This window comes from Gopherus evgoodei, chromosome 1 (assembly GCF_007399415.2).
Source record: "Gopherus evgoodei ecotype Sinaloan lineage chromosome 1, rGopEvg1_v1.p, whole genome shotgun sequence".
In the NCBI taxonomy this organism is placed as follows: Eukaryota; Metazoa; Chordata; order Testudines; family Testudinidae; genus Gopherus; species Gopherus evgoodei.
This window is the reverse complement of record NC_044322.1, coordinates 363,339,569-363,366,451: the sequence shown is the minus strand read 5'-3', so window position 1 is coordinate 363,366,451 and position 26,883 is coordinate 363,339,569. Positions and strand designations below refer to the sequence as shown.

General features: G+C 47.2%; 2 protein-coding genes across 3 annotated transcripts in view; both read left to right on the top strand.

The window, feature by feature from the left end:
- The window catches only part of STRIP2 (striatin interacting protein 2), a 159,177-nt gene that overhangs the window by 71,923 nt on the left and 60,371 nt on the right, over nt 1-26,883 (top strand). The window contains exons 22-24 of one of the 2 annotated variants that reach the window (XR_004002694.1): nt 21,201-21,262; nt 23,797-23,949; nt 24,686-24,773. Coding sequence is in view for 1 of the 2 variants with exons in the window: in XM_030580983.1 (XP_030436843.1) it covers nt 21,201-21,226 (26 nt within the window). In the remaining variant the exon portion in view is untranslated. Of the gene's footprint in view, nt 1-21,200; nt 21,263-23,796; nt 23,950-24,685; nt 24,774-26,883 lie in introns of those variants that run through there. The other variant, XM_030580983.1, reaches the window with a different exon arrangement.
- SMKR1 (small lysine rich protein 1) lies at nt 20,022-25,162 on the top strand. Its single transcript, XM_030581292.1, has 3 exons — nt 20,022-20,047; nt 21,201-21,262; nt 24,686-25,162. Exons 2-3 carry the CDS (start codon nt 21,260-21,262, stop codon nt 24,887-24,889), a joined length of 207 nt encoding a protein of 68 aa, XP_030437152.1. The 5' UTR covers nt 20,022-20,047; nt 21,201-21,259; the 3' UTR covers nt 24,890-25,162.

Here is a 26,883-nt window from a genome sequence, read left to right as displayed (position 1 = left end):
CTAAACCCTTTCACAGACTCCAGCCTGTGCTTTTACCAGCACACATACTGGTAGGGACACACTCAGCTCCAGTTACAAATAGATGCTCTAATCAGCTCTGCATGGGGAGGCTACAGCTAAGAAACTGCCCAGCAACTCAAGTGCACACACCAATCTGGGGTATAAACCCAAAAGTATACTGTCTTGTGCTGCACAGAGAACTGTACAGCAAAAGCTCATGAAATTCACCCCCTTACTCAATGTGGAGAGAAAATAACCTTTCTGCCCAGAATTATGATTTACACATACTGTTTTTAGATAAAGCAAAAACAAGTTTATTAGCTACAAAAGATAAATTTTAAGTGATTATAAAGGATAGCAAACAGATCAAAGCAGATTACCTAGCAAATAAACAAAACACTCAACCTAAGCATAATATACTACAGGGATTGGCAACCTTTGGCACATGGCTTATCAGGGTAAACACCCTGGCAGGCTGGGCCAGTTTGTTTACCTGCTGCATCCACAGGTTCGGCTGATTACGACTCCCACTGCCGATCCCTGATATACTACATAGATTGGATATAAATAGCAAATTCTCACCCTAAATGATGAAGCGAGCCATGAAGTCCCTAGCCTCTGCTGGCCAGAAGCTGGGAATGGGTGACAGGGAATGGATCACTTGATGATTACCTGTTCTGTTCATTTCCTCTGGGGCACCTGGCATTGGCCACTGTCAGTAGACAGGATACTGGGCTGGATGGACCTTTGGTCTGACCCAGTACGGTCATTCTTATGTATGGTCTTATGATTGGAAATGCTTCAACCTATTTGCGGACGGTCAACATCAGCAAAATGTCTCACGGCCCACAATCAGATTACCCTGATGGGCTGCTGCTATACTGTGTTCTTTCCTGACAAGGTTACACTCAGACTGCACTCAAAAGTTCATCTGCAAGGTGGCTCAGCCTTTCACATGAATCAACTTATTTACCTCCTGATGCGTTATCCCAAACCTCACCAAGATAATGGGGAATCCATTCTACACACACTTGATGTAAGGAGAGCCCTCGCCTTCTCCTTGGACAGGACAAAGGCTTTTAGGAAATCTCCTAGGCTTTTCCCTTCCATTATGGATAAGTCTAAAGATGCAACGATATCAACCCAGAGACTTTCTAAATGGGTCTCGAGTTGCATCAAACACTGTTATCAGACTTGCAATTTAGTACCTCCACCTTCAATCCGTACACCCTCCACGAGATCAGTTTTCTCCTCAGTCACCTTCTTCAAGGATGTCCCTGTCCTGGAAATCTACAGAGCAGCTACTTGAGCATCTGCACATACCTTTGCAAAACACTGTCATCATGGGGGACTTCGCTGCCGATGCTAGATTCAGCTCTGTAGTAGAATTGTCCATAGTAGACTTGACTCCAAAGCCCCAACCTCATAAGAACATAAGAATGGCCATACTGGGTCACACCAAAGGTCCATCTGGCCCAGTATTCAGTCTTCTGACATTGGCTAATTCCAGGTATTTCAGAGGGAATGGACAGAACAGGTAATCATCAAGTGATCCATCCATTCCCAGCTTCTGGCAAGCAGAGATTAGGGACACCATCCTTGCCCATCCCAGCTAATTGCCATTGATGGACCTATCCTCCATGAACTATCTAGTTCTCTTTTGAATCATGTTATAGTCTTTGGCCACAATTCTCTGACTAGGCTTTCCACAGGTTGACTGTGCATTGTGTGAAAAAAGTACTTCATTTTGTTTGTTTTAAACCTGCTGCCTATTGATTTCATTTAGTTTACCCTTAGTTCTTGCATTATGAGGAGTAAATAACACTTCCTTATTTACTTTCTCTACACCACTCATGATTTTATAAATCTCTATTGTATCCCCCCTTAGTCATCTCTTGTCCAAGCTGAAAGGTTCCAGTTTTAATAATCTCTCCTCAAATGGAAGCTGTTCCATACCCCTAATCATTTTTGTTGCCCTTTTCTGTACCTTTTCCAATACCAATATATCTGTTTTGAGATGGGGCAACCAGATCTGCACACAGTATTCAAGGTGTGAGCGTACCATGGATTTATAGAGAGGCAATATGATATTTTTTGACTTCTTATCTATCCCTTTTATAATGATTCCCAAATTCTGTTAGCTTTTTCAACTGCCACTGCACACTGAGTGGATGTTTTCAGAGAACTATCCACGATGACTTCAAGACCTTTCTTGAGTGGTAACCGCCAATTTAGACCCCCTCATTTTAATGTATGGTTGGGATCATGTTTTCCAATGTGCATTACTTTGCATTTATCAACACTGAATTTCATCTGCCATTTTGTTGCCCAGTCACCCAGTTTTGTGAGGTCCCTTTGTAACACTTTGCAGTCTGCTTTGACTTTAATGATCTTGAGTAGTTTTATATCATCTGCAAATTTTGCCTTTTTTCCAGATCTTTTATGAATATGTTGAACAGTACTGGCCCCAGTACAGATCCCTGAGGGACACCACCGGGTACCTCTCTCCATTCTGAGAGCTGACCATTTATTCCTACCCTTTGTTTCTCATCTTTTAACCAATAACTGATCCATGAGCAGACCTTCCCTCTTATCCCATGACAGCTTACTTTGCTTAAGAGTCTTTGGTGAGGGGATCTTATCAATGGCTTTCTGTAAATCTAAGTACACTATATCCACTGGATCACCCTTGTCCATGTGCTTGTTGATCTCCTCAAAGAATTCTAGTAGATTGGTGAGGCATGATTTCCCTTTTGGGGATTCTGCTCATGGGGTTACCTACGGTGGAGCCCACATAGGGACACTACTCAAAGAAGAAGAGGAAGTTACTCACCTTGTGCAGTAACGATGGTTCTTCAAGATGTGTCCCCCTGTGAGTGCTCCATGACCTGCCCTCGTCCCCTCTACTTTGGAGCTCTTATCATGAACTCTGCGGTAGAGAAGGAACTAAGGAGGGTTTGTTGTACAGTGCTGGCTAGCCTCGTGGCAGAGCACAAGGGGGAGACAGCACATGTGCGGGCCCAACAGACGCTGCTACCAAAGTTCTCCAATGCACAGCGCAGGGTCACAAACACACCTACAGTGGATAGGGGGACACATCTTGAAGAACTATCGTTACTGCACAAGGTGAGTAACTTCCTCTTCTGTTTCTCTAAATGCAAACAGCAGGTCTGCTTCTCCAGTCAGTTCTGTGCTCCCAGAAGCAGTCTCCTTGCTCCCTCTCAGGGCTATTCTCTTCACTTCTCTTCCTTTCCTGCTCTTCTATGATCAGATAAACAAAGCTGTAAACAATCCCCTCCCTCCTGGGTTTGCAACTAGTCCCAGAAAAACCTCTCTGCCCACATGGCTAAGGCTATGTCTACACTAGAAACTTCAAAGTGCTGCCGCGGGAGCACTCCCACAGCAGCGCTCTGAAGGGTGGGTGTGGTCACGTGTGAGCGCTGGGCGAGAGCTCTCCCAGCGCTCCTGGTAATCCACCTCCATGAGGGGAATAGCTCCAAGTGCTGGGAGTGCGGCTCTCAGCGCTCAGAGCCGGTCCACACTAGCACTTTAAAGTGCTTAAACTTGCTGTGCTTGGGGAGGGGGGGGTTGATTTTTCACACCCCTGAGCCGACAAGTTAGAGCGCTATAAAATGTAAGTGTAACAAGCCCTTAGTTTCTGATTAACAGTGTCATATAGCCCATTACACTGGGCAGTGGCTTCCTATTGTTTCCAGCTATCACTGTATAAAGAGGCATTTAATCACTCCTTCCATGTAAACCAGAATGAAATGGGGCTATCATACCAATCGGTTTTAATCAGATCTGAGACTGGTAGGAGCCATTAACACCTTTTTCAGAATAACAGTATAAACTCAGGAAAGGGACCTGAGTGTCACTATGGTTCTTGATGATGGCCCAATGTGCAGTTGCAATGAACAAAGCAAACCAGATGTTGGGATGCATAAGGAAAGAGATAGAGAACAATACAGAAAATATACCATTATATAATGCAATGGTACAGCCTTTCCTAGAATACTGTGTGCAGTCGTGGTCATTCTATCTCCAAGGGTGTTCAGAGATGAGCAATGAAAATTATTAGCAGCAGGGAAAAACTTGCCTATGAAGAAGATTGAAAAGATTGGGATTTTTTACGTTTGAAAGTTGATGAATAAGAGGGCACATGTTAGAAGTGTACAGCTTATGTTTTCTCTGTCTCAGCATAAAAATAAGGGGATATTCAATTAAATTAAAAGATGGCAAATTCAAAACCAATAAAAGGAAATATTTGTTCAGACAACACAGTTAAATTGTGGAACTCATTGTCAAATATTTCATTGAGGCCAAACCTCATAAACATTCAAAAAGGGATTGGACATTTATGGGTAAGAATATCCAGAATTGTTATAGTTAATGCTAATATAAATCTTGGAAGAGAAATTAAACCTCATGTCTCAAGGTTTAAATTAATCTCTAACAGAGATAGAAGGAGACCTAATGTGGGGGAAAGATTATCCTACATCTGCATAAAGAAGCAAGGTGTCTTGCACCTTCCTTAAACATATCTGGTGCTTCTTGAAGACTGGTTGTTTGACTAGATGGACCATGAGTGTGTGGCAATTCTTATGTTCCTATTTTAGGTTTAGTTTATACAAAAAATATTAATTGGATTTTTTTTTTAAATTTCAATTAAATAATTGGTTGTACTGCACTATGCAAATTTAAAGCACTGTAAAAATGCTAAGTATTGAACTAGTTTTTAATTTAACCATACCATCACTTTTTTTTGTTTGTATGGTATTGTTTGGGTTAAATTGACCAGAAACCAATCTAATTTTTGTCTTTGGAGTAGAGTCAGATGCAAAATATAAACCAAGCACCAGCAGTGGTGGAAAAGTAAATTATATTTAAATGTTCATGTTAATAAACTAAGGTAATAGTAATAGAGGTAAGAACTTGTACAAAAAAAGTTGGGGGAGGGCAGGACCGGCTCTTCCTTGGGGTTTCGGTATTTTAGGGTTAAACTCTGGCTTTTATTTGCAAGGTTTAATCCTTCCCTTCCTCCCTGTCCAGTAGGGTCAAAATCTGAACTCTCTTGTGTAACAGATTCCATTGGCTGGCTGGTGCATCCTCTTTGGGTCATTCCAGCTATGGGCAAGTCTTTCTCCTCCCCTATCAGTCAGGTTATTTGCAACAACACAGACCCTAGCTTGTTTTCTAGTTTTCAAATCCTTAAGCTTTACCAATTCCAAGGCTGGACTCTATCTTAAACAGAGACCATCCATTTTCACTAGCATGTTAGACTCAAGGTTCTTTTGTCCTTCCATTACCAACCTCTGCTTCCACGTGGAATCAGATGTCAAGGCCACTAAGAGACTACAAGTCATATCCAAAATATCTAGGGATGAGAGTTTTCCTGCTCTCCCCTGCATCCTGGTAACCCAGTAACCGGATCCTTCCTCAGGACTGGAGTCATAGACTGCCTACTTAAAGAATCACCATGGAGACATTCATGTTCCAACAACATTGTCTCTCCAACAAGCTGGTTAAGCTTATAAGGCTGTTTAAATTCCCTAACCATTTTTATTTCATTTTGAACCTTTCCAAAGCTATCCACACTGCGTCTTTCTAAAGCAAAGTCAGTAGATGTATACACCTATAGTGGGGTGGACCCCTGCTCCTGCCCTGAAGGATTACAAACAGCCCTGGGAGAGGGGGCTGTGGCTGGAGGAAGCAGCTTTTAGGCTGGGCTGGTTGGAGGAAGGGGCTGCAGCTGGGGCCATGCCCCAACCAGACTCAGCTGGCCCTATAAAGACAGAGAAGCCAGGGGCAGACATGAGTCCCCCCTCTGCCTGTAGAGGAAGAAGAGCCTGGCTGCAGGGAGCTAGACATAGAGTATCTTACTGGAGCAGGGCTGGGAAAAGGCAGAGGAGTTGGGGAGCTCCAGCCTGGAAAGCCCCAGGCTGTGGCCTAGCACAAGGTCAACAGGTACTGGGGGTTGCAAAGGGCAGCCTAGGGCTAGGCCAAGGCAGCAGGTCTAAACCTACCCTTGCCAGTGATGAGTAGGCTGATACTGCAGTCTGCCCCAGAGTGCAGGGGCTAGATAACGACTGGCAGTAGCTATCTACTGATAGAGGGTGGAGGTTTCCTGGGGAAGGGACACCCTGAGAGAAAGGGGTTACTGCCAGGGGGCAGCACCCCATGTAAAAGGGCACCGGGTCCAGGGAGACACACGGGGGTCAGAGGACAGGTGGATCACCAGACTGCAGAGGGTGCTCCAGAGCTGGGACAAGCTAATTCCCAGGAGGCACCACAAGAGTGAGTCTGCTCATCTACACCACCTCAGAAAGACTCTGGCAGTTAGGAATTGGAGCGTCTCCCAAACAAACTGTTGCTTTCTCTATATACAGTGATTCACCCTGAATTAACTCAATCAAATCACTTCCACATCCATCAGTTGCAGCAAACTGCTAGCAAAAACTACCATTCTTCAGGAATCTTTCTAAGCAACAACCCATTTTTCACAGAAATTTTGCCCTTACCTTTTTCACCTAGGGCTTCCCCTAAAGGAACATTTTCCTGAGCAACAACAGACTCTTTCTGGGTTTCACTTTAAATCCAGAATCACCTCTGACCCATCAGGAGGATTTTCACAACCCCCCCTTTCAGGTAAACAGCTAGACTTTGTAGTCACAAGATTAGAAGTATTCTCTTCCTTGTTACAAGTTTCCAGGTGGTCAGTGGGTATCATAGTCAAATCACCTTCATGCTTTCCATGTGCCCTGGCTGTGATATCACCCTGATCAGACAAGGTTGTCATATCTTTACCCAGCAACACACAAGCAACAGGCAAAATAGAAGCAGCAGAATCACTTGGTCTCTGGGAGCAATTTATGACATTAACCGGATGCAACCTAGTTACAATGTCATCATCCCTAGCAGACCCAAATTCAGGACCATTTCCTTCCCGGGCTTTAGTTGTATCCAGAATCAACTCTGGGTCAGCTAATAAATTTTCAACCATCATAGGCTGACAGGCTTCTTCTGTCTACTCTACAAACAGAAAAGAGCTGGAGAAACATTCCCCTTTAACAGACAAAAGCTTGGTATATCCTTTCCTTTGTCCCAGCACACATGGCTATTCACAGACAACTGCTTGGAGCCTGGGGTAGCTCCCTTCATGGGCAACTCATTACCCCTAACAGTCAGAGGACCATTTCCTTCACTGCCACAATTCTCCACATTAGAGGGATACTCATGTTCAACTAACCTTGCCTTCCGAAACTGCTGATTAGACAAAGCCATCAGCTCAGAAGGCTGCCTAGGTTCATCTAAATTTTCTTTGCCTTCCCCTCCTTTAACAGATAAACTGCTGTTTTCCACAAGTAATGTCTTATTACACTGAGCTACTTTAAGCACATCACTTTTACCTGGGTCAGGCTGACTTTCCCAAGCTTTATTAGCCAACAACGTATCACTCACAAAAATGTCCCCTTTCCTTTCTCAATTAGGGCTTTAACTTGAGCAGCAATTTTAATTTGCTCTAGAGAAACATCTTCCTGAGCCTTATCTAATGCCAGATTCACTTCTGAGCTACCAGAAAGACACTCAAAATTTTTTCCATATATGCATTGCTTCTTTGCATCTTCCTCAGACAAATATTTGGAGAAACCCTCCATAAACAAATCCTTGCCCATAATAGACGCAGGTTCTGAATTATTTCTTTTCTGTGACTGGTTTGTCATCAGTTTGGCTGAACAAAGCTTTAATATCATCCCCAATCAAAAGATCCTTAGGCAATAACTTCCTTATACCAGCTGTAACTTCATGTTTAACACCATTCCATTCAAGATGGATTCTGGCTAAAGGCACACGTACAGTGAACTCCTAGAGGATTACAGTATTCTCACACTGATCTGATAAATAATCTTCCTCTTTGACAAGATCTGCTTTGACAAGAGCGATGTTAGAAGCTGTAATTTGCAGCAGTGTTGAGGTAAATTTGGTTACACACAGTGTGATGGGGCAAGGCCAGATGGCTACAGTAAAGTACTGAGGAACAGGTATGTTAGCCCCAGGCTAAACAAATCCCTAGGACCCTGGTAACCAAATGGCAGTTGCTCCAGGTTAATCAAGGCACCTGGGGCCAATTAAGATCTTTCTAGAAGGCAGTGGAGATAGCTACATTGATTAGAACACCTGCAGCCAATCAAGGCAGGCTAATCAGGGCACCTGGGTTTAAAAAGGAGCTCACTCCAGTCAGGTGGGGAGGAGTCAGAGGAGAGGAAGCGCGTGTGAGGAGCTGGGAGCAAAAGGCACACGGAGCTGAGACTGTGTGCTGCTGGAAGATTGAGGAATTATCAGACAATCAAGCATTATCAGACACCAGGAGGAAGGTCCTGTGGTGAAGATAAAGAAGGTGTTTGGAGGAGGCCATGGGGAAGTAGCCCAGGGAGCTGTAGCTGTCATGCAGCTGTTACATGAGGCACTATACACAGCTGCAATCCACAGGGCTCTGGGCTGGAACCCGGAGTAGAGGGCGGGCCTGGGTTCCCCCCAAACCTCACAACTCCTGATCAGACACAGGAGGAGCTGACCCAGACTGTAAGTTCCACCAGAGGGGAAGATCACTGAGGTGAGCAAATCTGCCAATAAGCGCAGGACCCACCAAAGTAAAGGAGGAACTTTGTCACAACCGTTAACTGCTTAGAGTCAGACAACATACCAGCATTGTTACAAACTGGATAAATTCTATCCCCATCTTTGCTGCTGAGAAGAGTTGGCTTTTCAAGATGATACAGTTCCTATTGTTCCTTTATTCTCTTGAGTTGGAGCTTAAGTCTGTCCACTTTTGCCTTAGCTTCTAGTTCCTGTAATCGAAGATATGCCATTCTTTGTTCATGTTCAAAACACAGGTGTTCTCTTTCAGCAGCTTCTCCTTCCATATCAGCTATGTTGTGCTTTTGTTCAAGTTCTAGCTGCTGGTTTCTCATTGCAAGCATTTTTGCTGGGTCTGCTTCCTTATCACTGGCAATTAACAGATTTTTCAGTTCCTGCTCTGGGGCCTTTTGCTTAAAATACAAATCTCTCTGTAAGCACAATTCTTCAAGGCTTTTTCTGCCAGGATCCTGATTATGGGTCACTCACTGTAACTGACTTTTAACCCTTAAACTCTCCAATATCAAAATTAAATGTTGACAAGCATGTGGTTCTGATCCAAAAACCCAATTAACCTGTGGTAATGTTCATCCTGCCGACTATGCCACTCTGACCGGGGTCCTTGTGAGGAGCCAGCTAGTCACTCAGTTAGAACTGCAAAGAATGAGGCAGCCAAACACCAAAAAGCTGATGCATATTCCAATACTTGAGCTATTTTATGCTGGCATGGTGAATCTATTACCTTATTGGTTACTCAGAAGACCAGACAACACAGTGTGCTTAAAGTAATCCAGCCTCAGGCCTCCATCCAGGTACCCATGTCAAATATGAAAATTTTTGTAAACCTTATTTCATCATATAAAGGAAAAAGTTCTACCAGTCCCAAAAGATCAGATATATTACCTCCCAGGTTAATGAATGTTTCAGATCTTACCCAAATACATGCTACAGCCAATTCTTATTAATTAAAATCTAAAGTTTTATTTATAAAAGGAAAGAAAGGTAGTGAGAGTTAAAATTGGTTAAAGGAATCAATTGCAAACTGTAATGGCAGATTTCTTGGTTCAGGCTTGTAGCAGTGATGGAATAAACTGCTGGCTTATTTAAAGTCTCTGGAATAGATTCACAGCTTGGATTGGTCTTCAATCTTGCTTCTTACCTCTGGAGGAACCTTGCTGAAAACTGAAGCTCTGAACAATGGACTGAATGACCCATCCAAGCTGTGGAAGTACTTCAGAAGCTTAACAGACGGGGGGGGAACCGGTAGATGTGGTATATCTTGACTTTCATAAGGCTTTTGATACTGTCTCGCATGACCTTCTCATAAACAGACTATGGAATACATCCTAGATGGAGCTTCTGTAAGGTGGGTGTAGAACTGGGTCAAAATCATCCCCAGATAGAAGTTTTTAGTGGTTCATAGTTATGCTGGAAGGACATGATGAGTGGGGATCAGTTCTGGGTCTGGTTCTGTTCAATATCTTCATCAGTGAATTAGATCATGGCATTGGGAGTAGATTTATAATGTTTGCAGACAACACCAAGCTTGGAGGGGTTGCAGCTGCTTTGGAGGATAGGATTAAAATTCAAAATAATTTGGACAAACTGGAGAAATTACACTGCCCGAGTCCTGGCCACCGGTCTGGGGGACTCTGCATTTTAATTTAATTTAAATGGAGCTTCTTAAACATTTTTAAAATCTTTATTTCCTTTACATACAACAATAGTTTAGTTATATATTATAGACTTAAAGAAAAAGACCTTCTAAAAACGTTGGAAATGTATTACTAGCACATGAAACCTTTTAATTAGAGTGAACAAATGAAGACTCTGCACACCACTGCTGAAAGCTTGCCGACCCCTGGTCTAGCCAAAACTTATTCCTGACATGAGTGCAGGGGACTGGACAAGATGATCTCTCGAGGTCCCTTCCAGTCTTACGGTTCTAAATTCCCATTGAAGGAAATCAAGGCAGCCAAAAGACTGCTGCTGGGAATTTTGCTTTCAGTGAACGACTATAGGGGACGTTGTAAACAACCCCTGAATTGCTCTCCCCCATCCCATCCCTGAACACCACCAAAATCCAATCGTTTAAATGAAATGTGTAGTGACTGAGGCCTGGTCTACGCTTCGCATTTAAACCGATTTTAGTAGTGTTAAACTGATTTAACCCTGCACCTGTCCACACAATGACGCCCTTTATATCAATATAAAGGGCTCTTAATACTAGTTTCTGTACTCCTCCCCGACAAGAGGCGTTGCGCTGAAATCGGTAATACCATATCGGATTAGGGTTAGTGTGGCTGCAAATTGATGGTATTGGCCTCCAGGCAGTATCCCACAGTGCACCACTGTGGCCGCTCTGGAAAGCAATCTGAACTCGGATGCAGAGGCCAGGTAGACAGGAAAAGCCCCGTGAACTTTTGAATTTCATTTCCTGTTTGCCTAGCGTGGAGCTCTGGGGTGGCGATGCAGTCCCAAATCCAAAAAGAGCTCCAGCATGGACCATACGGTACCTGTCATACAAATCTGTTCTATCAGAGCTCCGTTACAGAAGATGAAATGTCAAAGCATTTGAAAAAAATCTCCAGGCTATGATACAGAGTCCACAGCACAGTGCTGTGTGACAAGCATAACAGAAAGCCAAAGAATCAAATGGACGCTCATGGAAGAAGGGAGGGGGGACTGAGGACTCCAGCTATCCCACAGAACCCGCAGTCTCCGTAAAGTATTTGCATTCTTGGCTGAGCTCCCAATGCCTGTAGGGTCAAACACATTATCGGGGGTGGTTCAGGGTATATCTTGTCAATTTACCCCTCCTCCCGCCCCTGTGAAAGAAAAGGGGAAAAAATTGTTTCTTGGCTTTTTTCAGTGTCACCGTATGTCTACTGCATGCTGCTGGTAGACGCGATGCCACGGCACTGAACAGCAGCATTCTTTCCCCTCCCTTCCCCGGTGGCAGACGGTACAGTGCAGAAGGACTGGTAGCCGTCCTTGTCATCATCCCATGAGTGCTCCTGGCTGGCCTCAGATGCGGTCGGCCGGGGGCGCCTGGGTAAATATAGGAATGACTCCCGGTTATTCCCAGCAGATGGTACAGAACGGCTGGTAATTGTCCTCATCACAGCAACTAGGAGCTGAGCTCCATCAGCCTCCCTGCTTTCATGTCTAAAGAAAAGATGGGCTCCTCTCCCCCCCACCGTTTAATGTCCTGCCTGGACTATCATAGCAGCTGGAGGCCGCCTCCCCCTCATTTTATCTCACTAAAAACTCAGTGTTTCTTATTCCTGCGTTCTTTATTACTTCATCACACAAATGGGGGGACCCTGTAATGGTGGCCCAGAAGGGTTGGGGGAGGAGGGAAGCAATGGGTGGGGTTGTTGCAGGGGCACCCCTAGAATGGCATGCAGCTCATCATTTCTGTGGGATCTGACATGGAGCGGCTGTGCTCTCTGGTACACTGCTTCTCTAGTACACTTGCCCCATATTCTAGGCAGGACTGACTCTATTTTTAGATACAACATAAAGGAGGGAATGACCGGGGGGAGGTCATTCCCATTTTTGTCTTTGCGCACCCAGCCATCCTCAGCAAAGGTCAGCCAGGAGCACCCATCACAGCAGCAGACAGTACAGAACAACTGGTAACCGTCTCTGCTACCTTGCAAAGGCAAATGAATGCTGCTGTGTAGCGCTGCAGTGCCACCCCTGTCAGCGGCATCCAGTACACATACGGTGACAGTGACAAAAGGCAAAACGGGCTCCATGGTTGCCATGCTATGGCGTCTGCCAGGGCAATCCAGGGAAAAAGGGTGTGAAATGATTGTCTGCCATTGCTTTCACGCAGGAAGGAATGAGTGACGACATTTACCCAGAATCACTCATGACACTGTTTTTGCATCATCATGCACTGGGGTCTCAACCCAGAATTCCAATGGGAGGGGGAGACTGGGGGAACTATGGGATAGCGAAGGGATAGCTACCCACCGTGCAATGCTCCAGAAATCGATGCTAGCCTCGGTACATGGACGCACACCACCGAATTATTGTGCTTTGTGTGGCTGCGTGCACTCGACTTTATACAATCTGTTTTACAAAACCGGTTTATGTAAAAACAGAATAATCCTGTAGTGTAGATGTACCCTGAATGATGCCATTGGTGTGGCTATCCCTCCCTCAAATGAGGTGAGGCAGGAAACTGCGGACTAAACTGTCCTACCAGTGAAATAAACAGCTAGTAATGGAATGTTAGCTGTGTTGGGTATGGTGGGTGAATTAATATTTTTTTTATTGGACTAACAACTGCTGGGGAAAGCAAAAAGGTTCTGAGCTCTGCAAAGCTCTTCCTCAGGTCACCTGAAGGACATAAGAATGGCCATAGTAGGTCAGACCAAAGGTCCATCAAGCCCAGTATCCTGTCCTCTGACAATGGCCAATGGCATGTGCCCCAAAGGGAATGGACAGGCTGGTTATCATCAAGTGATCCTTGCCCTGTCACCTAATCCCAGCTTCTGGCAAACAGAGGCTAGGGACACCCTTCCTGCCCATCTTCTATTAATCTGTCTAGCTCCCTTTTGAACCTGGTTCTAGTATTGGCCTTCACAACAACCTCAGGCAAGGAGTTCCATAGACTGACAGCGCATTGTGTGGAAAAAATACTTACTTTATTGTGTTTGTTTTAAACCTGCTACCTATTAATTTCATTCAGTAGCCCCTTGTTCTTATGAAGAGTAAATAACACTTCCTTATTTACTTTCTCTATATCACTCATGATTTTATAGACCTCTATCATATCCCCCTCTAGTTGCCTCTTTTCCAAGCTGAAAAGTCCGAGTTTTATTAATCTTTCCTCATACGGAAGCCATTCTATATCCTTAATCATTTTTGTTGCCCGTTTCTGAATCTTTTCCAATTCCAATATATCTTTTTTTGAAATGGGACAACCATATCTGCATGTAATATTCAAAGTGTGGGGGTGCCATGGATTTATATAGCGGCACTATGATATTGTCTGTTTTATTATCTTGATTATTCCCAACATTCTGTTCACTTTTTTGACTGCCGCTGCACATTGAGTGGATGATTTCAGAGAACTCTCCACAATGACTCCAAGATCTCTTTCTTGAGTGTTAACAGCTAATTTAGACCCCATCATTTTGTATGTATCGTTAGGATTATGTTTTCCAATGTGTAGTACTTTGCATTTACCAACATTAAATTTCATCTGCCATTTTGTTGCCCAGTCACACAGGAAGGACCCACTTTGGGTCTCTAGTACTTTAACAGGAGTCTGTGAGGTGATACTTGACCCTCATCCCTGAAAAAGAAGAATTTTCCTCATTTATTTTAATGAAAACTGAGAATAGGGGTTGTGTGGCTTCCTTGGGGCGGGGCAGGGGAGAAATGCTGGTCAGTTCCTTGCACTTTAGTTTGTGGGGAAGAGAGACTGATTAACTCCATGTGGTTTGGGAGCAGAGGGGAAGGCTAGTCGTGGTCAACTGCTTGCAATTTGGGGGTTACAGGAGAGTCACAGCAGCCCCTTGTGCTTTGAGGGTGGGAGGGAAGGCAGATCAGCCCCTTGTGTTTTAGAGGGGTAGGGGAGACTGGTCAGCTCCTTGTGCTTTGTGTGTGTGTGGCGGGGGGAAGTTGGTCAGCCGCTTGCACTTTGAGGGCGTGGGGTGATGGATGGTCAGCCCCTTGCACTTTGGGAGAATGGGGGGGAGCAGAAGGCTGGTCAGCCCCTTGCACTTTGGGTGAGTTGGGGGGGAGGGTTGGTCAGCCCCTTAAGCTTTCTGGGTGTGATGAGGTGGAGGCTGGTCGGCCCCTTGAGCTTTGGGGGAATGGGGGGGGGGAGCAGAAGGCTCAGGGCTGTCCTTAGGCATAGACAGAATAGGCAGCAGCGTAGGGCCTCATTCTCCCTGGGGGCACCACGCTGCAGGCAGCCCAGACAGTGTAGAAGCAGGGCTGCTGGGTCCTAGAGAGAGCCAAATGCAGCACAGTCTGAGGAATGGGATTGGCTGCTGGGGTCTCTGGGAAGGGGCGGGGGTAGGGATTGGGAAAGGAGCTCACCTCCCCTCTGCCCCACGGAGCACCCCCTCCTTTCTCCCTCCTCCCCAGGAGCACCCTTCTCTCTCTCCTCCCTCCCCTCCGTCAGGGCTGGGTTGGGTGAGGTGCTGGGGGAGAAGGGGAGGCTGGCTGCCTGCTGAGGAATGAAAGTGAAAGTAACTCACTTCCTGGGCAGGCAGCCAGGATTGGAATGTCACACAGGGCTGGGCTGGGGATAGCCAGATGTGTGAAAAATCAGGATAGGGGATTGGGGTAGGGTTAGCAGATATCCCTATTTTATAGGGACAGTCCCAATTTTGGGGTCTTTTTCTTATATAGGCTCCTTTTACCCCCCCACCCCCACCCATCCCTGTCCTGATTTTACACACTTTCTGTCTGGTCACTCTAGGTGGGCTAATTGGTGTCTATATAAGACAAAGCCCCAAATATCGGGGCTGGCATTATAAAATCAGGACATCTGGATCTGGCCACCCTAGCTGGGGAGCGCCTCTCCCCCGGGCTGGCAGCTGCCAGCAATCCATCTCATACGGGGGGAGCTGCACAGGGCAGGATGAACTGCTGTGGCTCCATGGGTGCCCCATCCCTGAGATCAGATGCTATGCTAACTTCACCGTGGTCTGTTGGGCTGGCAGCGGTGCCCATTGGCGTGTGATTGGACCTGAGGGTTTGCTGCTGCTGTTGCCACTCTGCACCCCAAGAGGTGGATTTTGGGGTCCTGCAGTTTTCCACCTATCTCCTCCTCTACTGCAGCTGTTGGACCAGCAGGCTGGGGGGTGAGCCAAGCATGAAAGCAGTGCTGTGTTGCCATTTAGATTGTCATTTAACAACTTTGTTTGCCAAAAATTCTTGCTAACAATCCTGAATCCAATTTCAATATTTTTTTTTAAAATCAATATCTTAGCCAAAAACAGAAAATTAAGTTGTTGACAATTATTAGTGACAGGTTTGGTTTGAGGCAGGGAGTGGGTCAGTTTTCATCAGAGAAACAAAAAATGTTGACTGACTTTCCTATAGCCTGTTACTCCTGATAAGAGCCCTCCAACAACTGTAATATGCTCATCTCCTTACTAGTGTATAAAGCAGGGGTCGGCAACCTACGGCACACGTGTCAAAGGTGGCAGGTGAGCTGATTTTTGATGGTATGCAGCAGCAGGCTGAGCGGCTCAGCCCATCACTGCTCTGGGGTTCCGGGTGCTGCCCTATTGCCAGCTGGAATACCAGCCATCGGCCCCACTCAGCACCTACTGCTGGCCTGGGGACCCCCAAGGAACCCCAGGCTGGCAATGGGCTGAGCAGGCCAGCTGAACCACTCAACCTGCTGTCAGCCTGGGGTTCCATTCACTCAGCCGGCAGCGGGCTGAGTGGGCTGGTGGCGGGCTGAGCAGGGCCGATGGGAGGTTGAGTGGCTCAGTCTGCTGCCAGTCTGGGGTGCCAGCAGCACTCAGCCTACTGCTACTCCGGGGTTCCGGCTGCCGGCCCCTTGCCAGTCAGGAGCTCAGCCGCCAGCCCCACTCTTCCTCCTGCCAGCCTGGGTGAGCAGAATCCCAGGCTGGTAGCCGGCTCAGGGGGGGTTGGCGGCCGGGATCCCGGCTGGCAGGAGTTGGTGGTCAGAACCCCAGACCAGCAGCGGGCTGAGCAGGGCCTGGGATCCTTGTCTAGGGTTCCAGCCACCAGCCCCCTGCCGGTTTGGGGTTTCATTTACTCAGCTGGCAGTGGCCTGAGCAGGAGCGGTGGCCAAGACCTCAGATAATAACAATAGTTTATTTATATAATATAGACATAGAGAGAAACCTTCTACAAACATTAAAATGTATCACTGGCACGAGAAACCTTAAATTACAGTGAACTTGGCACACCACTTCTGAAAGGTTGCTGACCCCTGGTATAGAGTGACCATATGTTGTACTAAGATTCTCCTGCCTTTTTTTTTCCCCTGTGAGTCAGTATAACTTTTGCCAGCCCAGAAGTTGGGCAGCCAATGTTTTACGTTTTCACAATGTTTTCTCCAACTTTCATAAAGTAAATACATAGTTTATATGAGTTTAAAAGGCCAGGAACACTTCTTTATGAAGAATCTGTACAGCAGATCATGCGCATAGACGATCCAGAAAAGAAATTTGAGGTTGAATTTTTTAATGTTGTTATGGATAAATCAGTATCTGCTGTTGATGAAAGGTTTATTACCTTGCAAGTACACCATGAACAGTTTGGATTTTTGTATGACATAACTAAATTCAACGAAATAGGAAAACAAGAGCAACTAATGACAAAGTGCAAGAATCTAGAGAGCCTCCTGAAGCACGGTGATAGTTTTGATTTAAATGGACTTGAACTGTACGAAGAATTGAGTACACTGTCATCAATGTTGCCACATGCAAAATTGGTGATGGACATTGTACAGTTTATTCATACCCGCAAACTTGTTGACATATATCCTAATGTGTACATTGCCACTCATATTCTACTGACAATTCCTGTAACAGTAGCATCAGGAGAACGGAGTTTCTCAAAACTAAAGCTCATTAAAAACTATCTCCGCTCTACAATGAGTCAGGAATGCTTGACTGGTCTTGCTATTCTTGCGATTGAACACGTCATGACTTTGTCTTTGTCATACGATGACATTATTACTGATTTTGCAGCCAAAAAAGCCAGAAAGATTGCTTTTAATTTAAAACAAATCTTTGTTTCAATACCTCTTCATATAAATTTCCAATAAAATTTTGATAAATTAAAATAAATATTATTTGCATCATTCTGTCATATCAGAATTTTTTATATAGTGCTGCTTCTTTAGTGCTAGTCCATCAACATTACAGTGTGCTCAATTAAGTTAAACTGGTTTTAATAATGTGAATGTGGCAAGTTTTCCAATACTATAAGCTTATGTTTGTGTTGCTAAGAGCAGATCAGGCACAGGGGCACCAGTTTAATAATCGCGCCTAGGGCACCATAAATCCTAAGGCCGGCCCTGAGAAGGCTGATCAGCCCCTTGCGCTTTGGGAGTGTTGGGGGGGGGGGGCTGGTCAGCCCCTAGTGCTTTGGGTGTGTGTGTGTGTGGGGGGGGGCTGGTCAGCCCCTAGCGCTTCGGGGGTGTGGGTGGGCTGGAGGCTGGGCAGCCCCATGCGCTTTGGGGGTGTGTGTGTTGGGAGGCTGGGGGGCCGCTAGCGCTTGGGGGTATGTGTGTTGGGGGGGCTGGTCAGCCCCTAGCGCTTTGGGGGTGTGGGTGGGTGGGAGGCTGGCACTTGGGGGTGTGTGTTGGGGGGGCTGGTCAGCCCCTAGCGCTTTGGGGATGTGGCTGGGCGGGAGGCTGGGCAGCCCCATGCGCTTTGGGGGTGTGTGTGTTGGGAGACTGGGGGCCGCTAGCGCTTGGGGGTGTGTGTGTTGGGGGGGCTGGTCAGCCCCTAGTGCTTTGGGGGTGTGGGTGGGTGGGAGGCTGGCGCTTGGGGGTGTGTGTGTTGGGGGGGCTGGTCAGCCCCTAGCGCTTTGGGGATGTGGGTGGGCGGGAGGCCGGGCAGCCCCATGCGCTTTGGGGGTGTGTGTGTTGGGAGGCTGGGGGGCCGCTAGCGCTTGGGGGGTGTGTGTGGGGGGCTGGTCAGCCCCTAGCGCTTTGGGGGTGTGGGTGGGTGGGAGGCTGGCGCTTGGGGGTGTGTGTGTTGGGGGGTCTGGTCAGCCCCTAGCGCTTTGGGGGTGTGTGTGTGGGGGGCTGGTCAGCCCCTAGCGCTTCGGGGGGTGTGGGTGGGCGGGAGGCTGGGCAGCCCCATGCGCTTTGGGGGTGTGTGTGTTGGGAGGCTGGGGGGCCGCTAGTGCTTGGGGGTGTGTGTGTGGGGGGAGCTGGTCAGCCCCTAGCGCTTTGGGGGTGTGTGTGTTGGGGGGGCTGGTCAGCCCCTAGCGCTTTGGGGGTGTGGGTGGGTGGGAGGCTGGCGCTTGGGGGTGTGTGTGTTGGGGGGTCTGGTCAGCCCCTAGCGCTTTGGGGGTGTGTGTGGGGGGGGCTGGTCAGCCCCTAGCGCTTCGGGGGGTGTGGGTGGGCGGGAGGCTGGGCAGCCCCATGCGCTTTGGGGGTGTGTGTGTTGGGAGGCTGGGGGGCCGCTAGTGCTTGGGGGTGTGTGTGTGGGGGGAGCTGGTCAGCCCCTAGCGCTTTGGGGGTGTGGGTGGGTGGGAGGCTGGCGCTTGGGGGTGTGTGTGTTGGGGGGCTGGTCAGCCCCTAGCGCTTTGGGGGTGTGTGTGTTGGGGGGGCTGGTCAGCCCCTAGCGCTTTGGGGGTGTGGGTGGGGGGGAGGCTGGGGGGCAGCTAGCGCTTTGGGGGTGTGGGTGGGGGGGGCTGGTCAGCCCCTAGCGCTTTGGGGGTGTGTGTGTTGGGAGAATGGGGGGCCGCTAGCGCTTGGGGGTGTGTGTGTGGGGGGGCTGGTCAGCCCCTAGCGCTTTGGGGGGGTGGGGGGGTGGGAGGCTGGTCAGCCCCTAGCGCTTTGGGGGTGTGTGTGTTGGGAGGCTGGGGGGCCGCTAGCGCTTGGGGGTGTGTGTGTGGGGGGGGCTGGTCAGCCCCTAGCGCTTTGGGGGTGTGGGTGGGTGGGAGGCTGGCGCTTGGGGGGGTGTGTGTGTGGGGGGGGCTGGTCAGCCCCTAGCGCTTTGGGGGGGTGTGTGTTGGGGGGTCTGGTCAGCCCCTAGCACTTTGGGGGTGTGGGTGGGGGGGAGGCTGGGGGGCAGCTAGCGCTTTGGGGGTGTGGGTGGGGGGGGCTGGTCAGCCCCTAGCGCTTTGGGGGTGTGTGTGTTGGGAGGCTGGGGGGCCGCTAGCGCTTGGGGGTGTGTGTGGGGGGGGGGCTGGTCAGCCCCTAGCGCTTTGGGGGGGTGGGTGGGTGGGAGGCTGGCGCTTGGGGGTGTGTGTGTGTGTGTGGGGCTGATCAGCCCCTAGCGCTTTGGGGGGTGTGGGTGGGGGGGAGGCTAGGGGGCAGCTAGCGCTTGGGGTGTGGGGGGGAGGCTGGTGAGCCCCTAGCGCTTTGGGGGTGTGGGGGGGAGGCTGGGGGGCCTCTTGCGCTGTTTCCTGACAGATTGTCCAATACTGAGAGCGGGGAGGGGCGACACTCCACCCCGGCCCCCCCCCCGGGCAGCGCTTTCCCGCCCTTTCCAGACTGGAGACGTGGCGACTGCGCAGGCGGGCGGGGGCGGGGTCTGGCCGAGCCTCGCCCGCTCCTTGGTAACGGGACGTGAGAGGCGTAAACAAAGGGGAGGCCCCGCCCACTCCTCGGAGGAGGCCACGCCCAGCGGCTGCCTCTCCTGGCCCCGGCGCAGAGCGCGAGCGGCCCTGGGGTGCCTGCCGCGCGCTCCGGGCTGCAGCCCGTGCAGCAGAGGCGGTGCGTTTGCAGGCGCGCCGGGGGGCGATGGGTGGCTCCGCTGAGGCGGGGGAAGCGTGTGCCCTCCCATGGGGGGTGCAGCCCTGCGCCCGGCCAGACGTGCACCATCGCTGCCAGCCCACGGGTTGCTCCTTGGGCTCCGCAACGGTGCGGTGTTCCCGGGGGCGGGGGGGCTACGCGGTTACATGCCTGGTTTGGGGCTTGGATGTAAGGTGGAAGCTGCGGTTTCCCCTGTGCGGCTCTGGGCTTGTGAGGGGGCGGGAGTGCGAGGCCTGGCTAGCCAGCGCTGCACGCGGTCCTCATTCGCCTTTCTGCAGGGAGAAAATAAATCACGGAAGTGTAGGGCTGGAAGGGTCCTCAAGAGGCCATCTAGTCTGTCCCTGCTGAGCGCAGGCAAGATTCAGTGCGCCTCGACCACCCCTGCCTGGGGGTTAGCCTGCTTTGAAATCCTCCAGTGGTAACCTGTTCCAGACAGTGCTGCTTAACTTCCTCGGGCACGACGGTGCCTTGCTGATCGCGTGTGAGAAAGTTTCCTTGGCGATCGAATTCCCCTGTTTCTTCTTTCCCTGCTTTGCAACAGTGAAGTTGCAGTGCGATACTGATAGGCGCTTAAGAAATACCGGAGAGAGAATGTTTTCTTCCCTCTCCAATCACAAATGCAATGTTGGAACTGAAGTTGATTATTAAGGGGGAGGGTTGTTAACCATAAACTGTAGTAATTTAACAGAACTATTGCACATCTGCCACCACTAGGTTCTTTCCCAGTTTGCTATCTGTAACACTGAGCTGCAATTTAGGTCTCTTCCCTCACCCTCTTTCTTAACTCATTGCACTTCTGATATTCAGATGGTCTCTTACAACAGAGGAGAACTCCTGTCTTGTCTTAGAGCAAAGCAGGAAATCTTTAGCAGACTATGGAATCATGAACAACTGGTGTAGATGATTCAACAGATCTGTTTTTGCAACTTACAGTTAAAAGAGTTCTAGCCTACTGTAGTTATCAATAGAAGACTGAAGTTTTTTTGAGGGGGAGTTCATTTTACTACCTGTTCCATTTCCTTTTTGTAAATAGCCATAGGGATGAGGGGGAATAGAGAGCAATACTGTGATATCTGCATAGTGTGTAACCCTCTGCATGATTTGTATATTGCAGGGTCTATCTTCAGGTCTTCATGCTGAGTCCATCAGTTCAGGTCAATAAAAGGACTTACCATGGTAATACAAGTTAATTTTTTTTAATGTACAATTATATTTATTTATGCAGTACAATCTGAACTAATTGGGCACAGGAGTTCAAAATTAGAGTGGACAAGGTGCATAAACTAGCTTGCTAATGTTCAGTGATAGTGTACATAATGAATGGTAATAAATGTATACAATATTCCTATTACAATCTTGAAGATGGATTTCACTACTTCATACAGTATTGTATGAACATATTGTGCTCTGGTGTCCCTGTAGTCACTGGTTAAATAAATAGCTGATTTCTCTTTAAAAGAACTGCTTCTTGACCAGTGTAACTTGGTGGCAATCTTCTTGTCCATCAAACCACTGCTAAGGGATTTCCAGTGCCTGAAAACGTCAAAATGTGAAGGGATGTCAACATGTTCTTCATTAACAGCACTTTTGTTATGTTACTAAGGCACTTTGACCAGTGTGTAAGGAAGGTCAGTACACCCTTGTTGTGAGTGCACCTGACCTGTGCCCCTTACTCAAGTAAATAACTGTGTACCTTATTGATCAAGGGATAAAAATGGTTCATATAATTGGTCATTTATAAGACCAGTGATCATTACATTGGGGTTCTCCTGTATTATGAAGCTGAAAGGCTCATTTTCAAGGCTGATGAACACAAGGTGACCTACCTAACTTACATTTTATGTTGTATGTTTGGATGCACCAGTTTCTACTTTGCCATATTTGTAAGTAGGCAGTAAAGTATTGCACATGCTTCATAACATGAAAATTCTGACCACTTGGGGTCAATAAAGATTCCATTGCACTTTCCACAAGAGTAGAAATGTCCAACATCTTCAGAAGGTGCCAAAATACTGTGGTGCTGGGCACGGAATAAGAACCAGAATAGAATAGCTACTTAGATCTTGTTTGGATCTGTGAACTGTCTGAGCTATACCTCCGTGAGATGCGGGAGGGCACAATCTGTTCAATGCCATATAAGTGAGATGCAGCCTTTGGATGCCTTGGAAGTTTATAAGAGATCCTTAGGTTGGAATCCTCTAGGTTATGTTGCAACATGTCAGCAGAATATGCAGACTTCTGCTTCCTGTTCTGCAGTTTAATGGAGAGACAGGAAATGGGGACCCAGAGCTCATCAGAAATAATGAAAGTACTTCACTGCTGATAATGATTGTGGGCAAGCAAAGAAGCGGGAGGTTAGAGGCATCTCTCACAACAAAGGAGAGCAGTAGTGGGGAGACAATTGCCATCTCCTGAATAACTGTGCGGCCCCCATAACAACTTGCACTTAAATATAGTGTCTTTGATTCTAAAAGATCACAAAATGCTGTGCACATTTTAATACTATGGGACTAACTTCCAGCAGGAAGGTAACTGCGCTTCAAAAATTTGCCAGTGCATCAGTTTTCAGAGCACAAATGTATGGGAGTATAATTCAGGAGGCTTGCTTAAAAATCTGTCTACATAAGCAGTGCACTTATGTCATAAACCATACACGTTCCATTACAATGAGTATTCAGCAAATTATAGCTGTGCAACTACTACTTGTATGAAAGTTTGTCATTTATGCTAATAGATGTCTGATTGCAAACCGTTTGCTTTCCACATGATAGGTAGTGTTGTATCCTAAACCTTCATTCCCTACAGCAGGGGGTCTCAAACTGGTGGTTGGGACCCCTCAGAGGGTCGTAAAGTTATTACATGGGGGGGTCACGAGCTGCCAGCCACCACCCCACACCCCGCTTTGCCTCCAGCATTTATAATGGTGTTAAATATGTAAAAAGTGTTTCTAATTTATAAGGAGGGGTCGCACTCCGAGGCGTGCTATGTGAAAGGGGTCACCAGTACAAAAGTTTGAGAGCCACTGCCCTACAGCTTGTGCTCTGCATTTTCCTTCAGGGAGGGATTGGTTTTCTCTTTCTGAGGATGCTGCAGTTTGGCTCTGTGTTTCATTTGAATAGCATTTCCTCTTATTTTTACCATACATGTTCCTTCATGTTTATCTGTGGATTGATTTAGATGGGTCGTGTTCCAGGATTGTGTCACTGAGTTTCCATTTATGCCTCTCTTCTGCTGACGTGTACTGAGCCATGGAAGTACTTCGCACGGTTTATGCTGTAAAAATGTGGTACATGCACTCCTGTTCCCATAGTGATGAAGTTGTCTCCTGAAGTAGTGATGATCATAACGTTTCTAACAGTATCAAAGTCATTTGTTTCTCTTGTGCATCAACTGATGGGTTTCTTGTGAAGAATGCATCAATCCAGTCATTCAGAAGAGCGTGTGAAGTTACCTATGTAACACATCGCTAGGTAGGCAGTAACACTAGGCTACCCAATGTGCAGAGGATGTGATGTTTGGCATGAGGCCAAAGTCCAAGAGCCTTTAATCACTTAGGTATTCAAGAATCCTACGCTTCCTTTCCTCTTGAAACTAGCTCATTATTCAATTCGCTGCACCTGTGCTATAGCCTTAAACATCACACTTCCTTATCCTCATCGCATTTGCTCATCTTGAGGTGTTTCCATATTTCCTGCATGTTTTTTCTACAGATTCTTGACTATATCTTTAAATGTTGAAAATGACCGTATGCAGAGAATCTGTCCTCTGTGGCAGCATTGTGGGAGCTAAGGGCCTGAGCCAAACCCATTCAATTTGATTGGAGTCTTTCCATTGACTTCAGCGGGGTTTTGATCAGGCTCTCGGTGAGTATTAAATAGATACTTGCTCGCTATAGATGTATTGCCTAAAGCGGGTAGTTTGTTTTTGCTATTAGAAGCAGTAGTAGTACATATTTATATTATAGGAGCAGACAAAGGCCCCAGTTGGGTGCTGTAACATCCTAGATTACGGTCTCAAGACAAACAAAGAGTAGAGGATGGTGATACAACATACATTTTATGTGCTTCAGAATGACATTTCAGTGCATTCATTCAAGAAGCTCTGAGTAACCACCTGTTCTGTATGGACTAACAATGTTCAGCCTGTGCAGATATAGTTTTTTAACTAGATATAAACACAGTTTGGAGCACTAATTGACTGGTTAGATTGCTCACTTTAATCCACCAATTTTAGCAAAAATATCTATACAGCCTTTCTTTCCTGGTGACCTTTTCACAATCTAACCTGGTCCATAGAGTAGATATCAATTTGGTAGGTTTGTCCTTCTGTGTCATAGCCATTAGTCCATATAACAAAATCCACACACCCAGGATAATAGTCTGTGGTCAAGAGACCCTGGACTAACATCACTGAGGGTGCTGCAGATCATGATTTTGGTGCAGCAATATAGCTTTCTGTGGGACCCCAGTACTGGATGAGCAAGGTAGTATTGCAATGTAGGAGTGAGGTGCTCTGAGTTCTTGTTGATGGCACTGAAACAATCGTGATCCAGATCTATTTGCAATCCCTGGGTGTTTTGTTGCTGTTTTGCTTTTACAGGCAGGTAAAAGTGGCAAATCCAAACGCAGCAAATCCAGAGGCTCCAGGAAGAAAACAAAGAAGCCCGTGAGCGAAGTGGATATCCTTAGCCCAGCTGCCATGCTCAATGCCTACTACATTTCTCACAATGCTGCTGCCTGCCTGGAGTTCCGTGGCTTTAACTGGCCTGACTCCCCCAAAAAGAAGGGGAAGAAAGGAAAGTAGTAATCGGATGGAAGGCAAAGGACCCATCATACATCAGGCTTCTCCGCGAAAAGGAGAACCCTTGTTAAGGGTTGAAAGCAAAGTGATCACTCAGGTTTTTAACTCTTATGGTTTGCCATAATCACTGTGAAGGCCAGTACTAAGACACTCCTGTTATGATTCGAGCATAAGGTAGTAAATGTTAATTTAAGATGCTTACTGTGCCAGTGTAATATTAACCATGGCTGTTGGCCTGCTAATTCTGGCAGCAAATAAAACATTGCACTTCTGTGAGCAATTCTAATGATGTGCGGGGTGGGGGGAGGTGGTGGGGGGGGGAGATAGCTCCTGCTGCTACGCCTGCTCTTAGAAATCTAATGTAGTCCCTGAAAGCTAGTGCACATCAAAGCTGGTGTGTCTGCCATTGCTAAACCAAGGGTTGCCAAAGTGCAGTCTCATAAGTTGCAGCCCATGGAGACTTCATGGCCCAGCATGCAGTGATCTCTCTCAATCCAAGCATCCTGGCTGAAGGCTGCAAGTTTCGTGTTAAAGATTAGAGTGGCTACAATCAGTTCCATTTTATACCAATTAAATGCAGCCCTTGGGTGCCTGGCAAACTGCTAATCAGTCACCTGTTGGGCAAAGTTTGTGTGCCCACAGCACATATTTATCACAGGACTGGTTCAAGCAAATGTTATTCCATCCACTCCCAGCTACAAAGCCCAGGATTTGGTATGAAATATTTTTCTTAACTATCCCAAGTTCTTGTGCATTGCCAGCTCGGAGGGTTGGGGCAATAGGGAATGTGTTAAGAACTGATGTATGTGTTGGAGTAAGTAAGTGGATGAGTGGATAGAAGTGTCCTCAAACAGGAGGAGAGGAAAATCTGCAATGAGCCAGGGCTACAATAAAAGAGGGAGACATCCTGATTCCCTAGGATGCTCAAGTTATTGCCAGCATGAAAGCTTGTGCACCACCCCATGTGGCATAACATGAGCAGGAAACTTTCAGCTGGTTTCTGCCTGGGGTGTGGCCCCTTTGGTTGCAGGTTTGGCATCATTGTCTGAACAGCTCCAGAAGAATCGGACTGAAAGCAATTTCTGACTGTCTTTGAAGTAAGGAGGAATTTGACGCCTTTCTGAGTTCTAGGTAAAATGTGTTACTGACTTTGGAAGAGCAGCTTAGAATCAATAATCATTTGACCTATCTTATTACTAAATGCCTGGTAGGCCCTGCTGTGGCCTTGCAAGATGGAGATTTTGCTCTATGCACAGGTCTCATTTGGGAAGTTCATAGTTCTGTGGTTCTGCTTAGAGGGCCAAATATTTCCACCCTTTACACTAGTGCAAACTTGCTACTCTAGTGGTGTTGCACAGATATAACTGAACTTGACCTGTCTGCTATACTGGCCAGCACGCCACCCTCCCACCCACAATGGCATATTCTCACCATAGAATCACATTCCACCGCCACCACCCCCATCATCCAGCAGGATGTCTCAGGTCCCACCGTACAGCTGTGACTATTCTTTCTCCTCCATAATGTGGCTTCAAAGAGAGAGAGCAACAGTCTGCCCTATCTGCATAGTACATCCCAAGCTACCCCAGAGCTTGAACCAGTTCTTGGATGATTTGTCAGACAGGTGTACAGGGTCAATTTACAGAAGGGGCGAAAGAGACTTGGGAAAAAGTGATGCAATCTGATACCCAAATAAAGCTGTTGGATGAATAATAAGCCTGGATGCAGAGGGGTGCGAAGTTCCGTCCCAGGATCCAGAAGAAATTGTGCATCCAGGCACTGGAATGTATTTGTGCTTTGCCAGCTGTCCTCTAAGACTTAGTGTCTCCAGCATTTTCTGCTTATTTTCAAGGGACACTGCCCAACAGAGCTGGGTAAATGAACGTAGCCTCTTTCTATGACATTTTCTTAAATCTATTAATTATTCAAAGTGTGTTAAATCTTGGTTTGTAGATTGTTCATGAACATATTACAATTAAAACTACTTAGCTGTATGT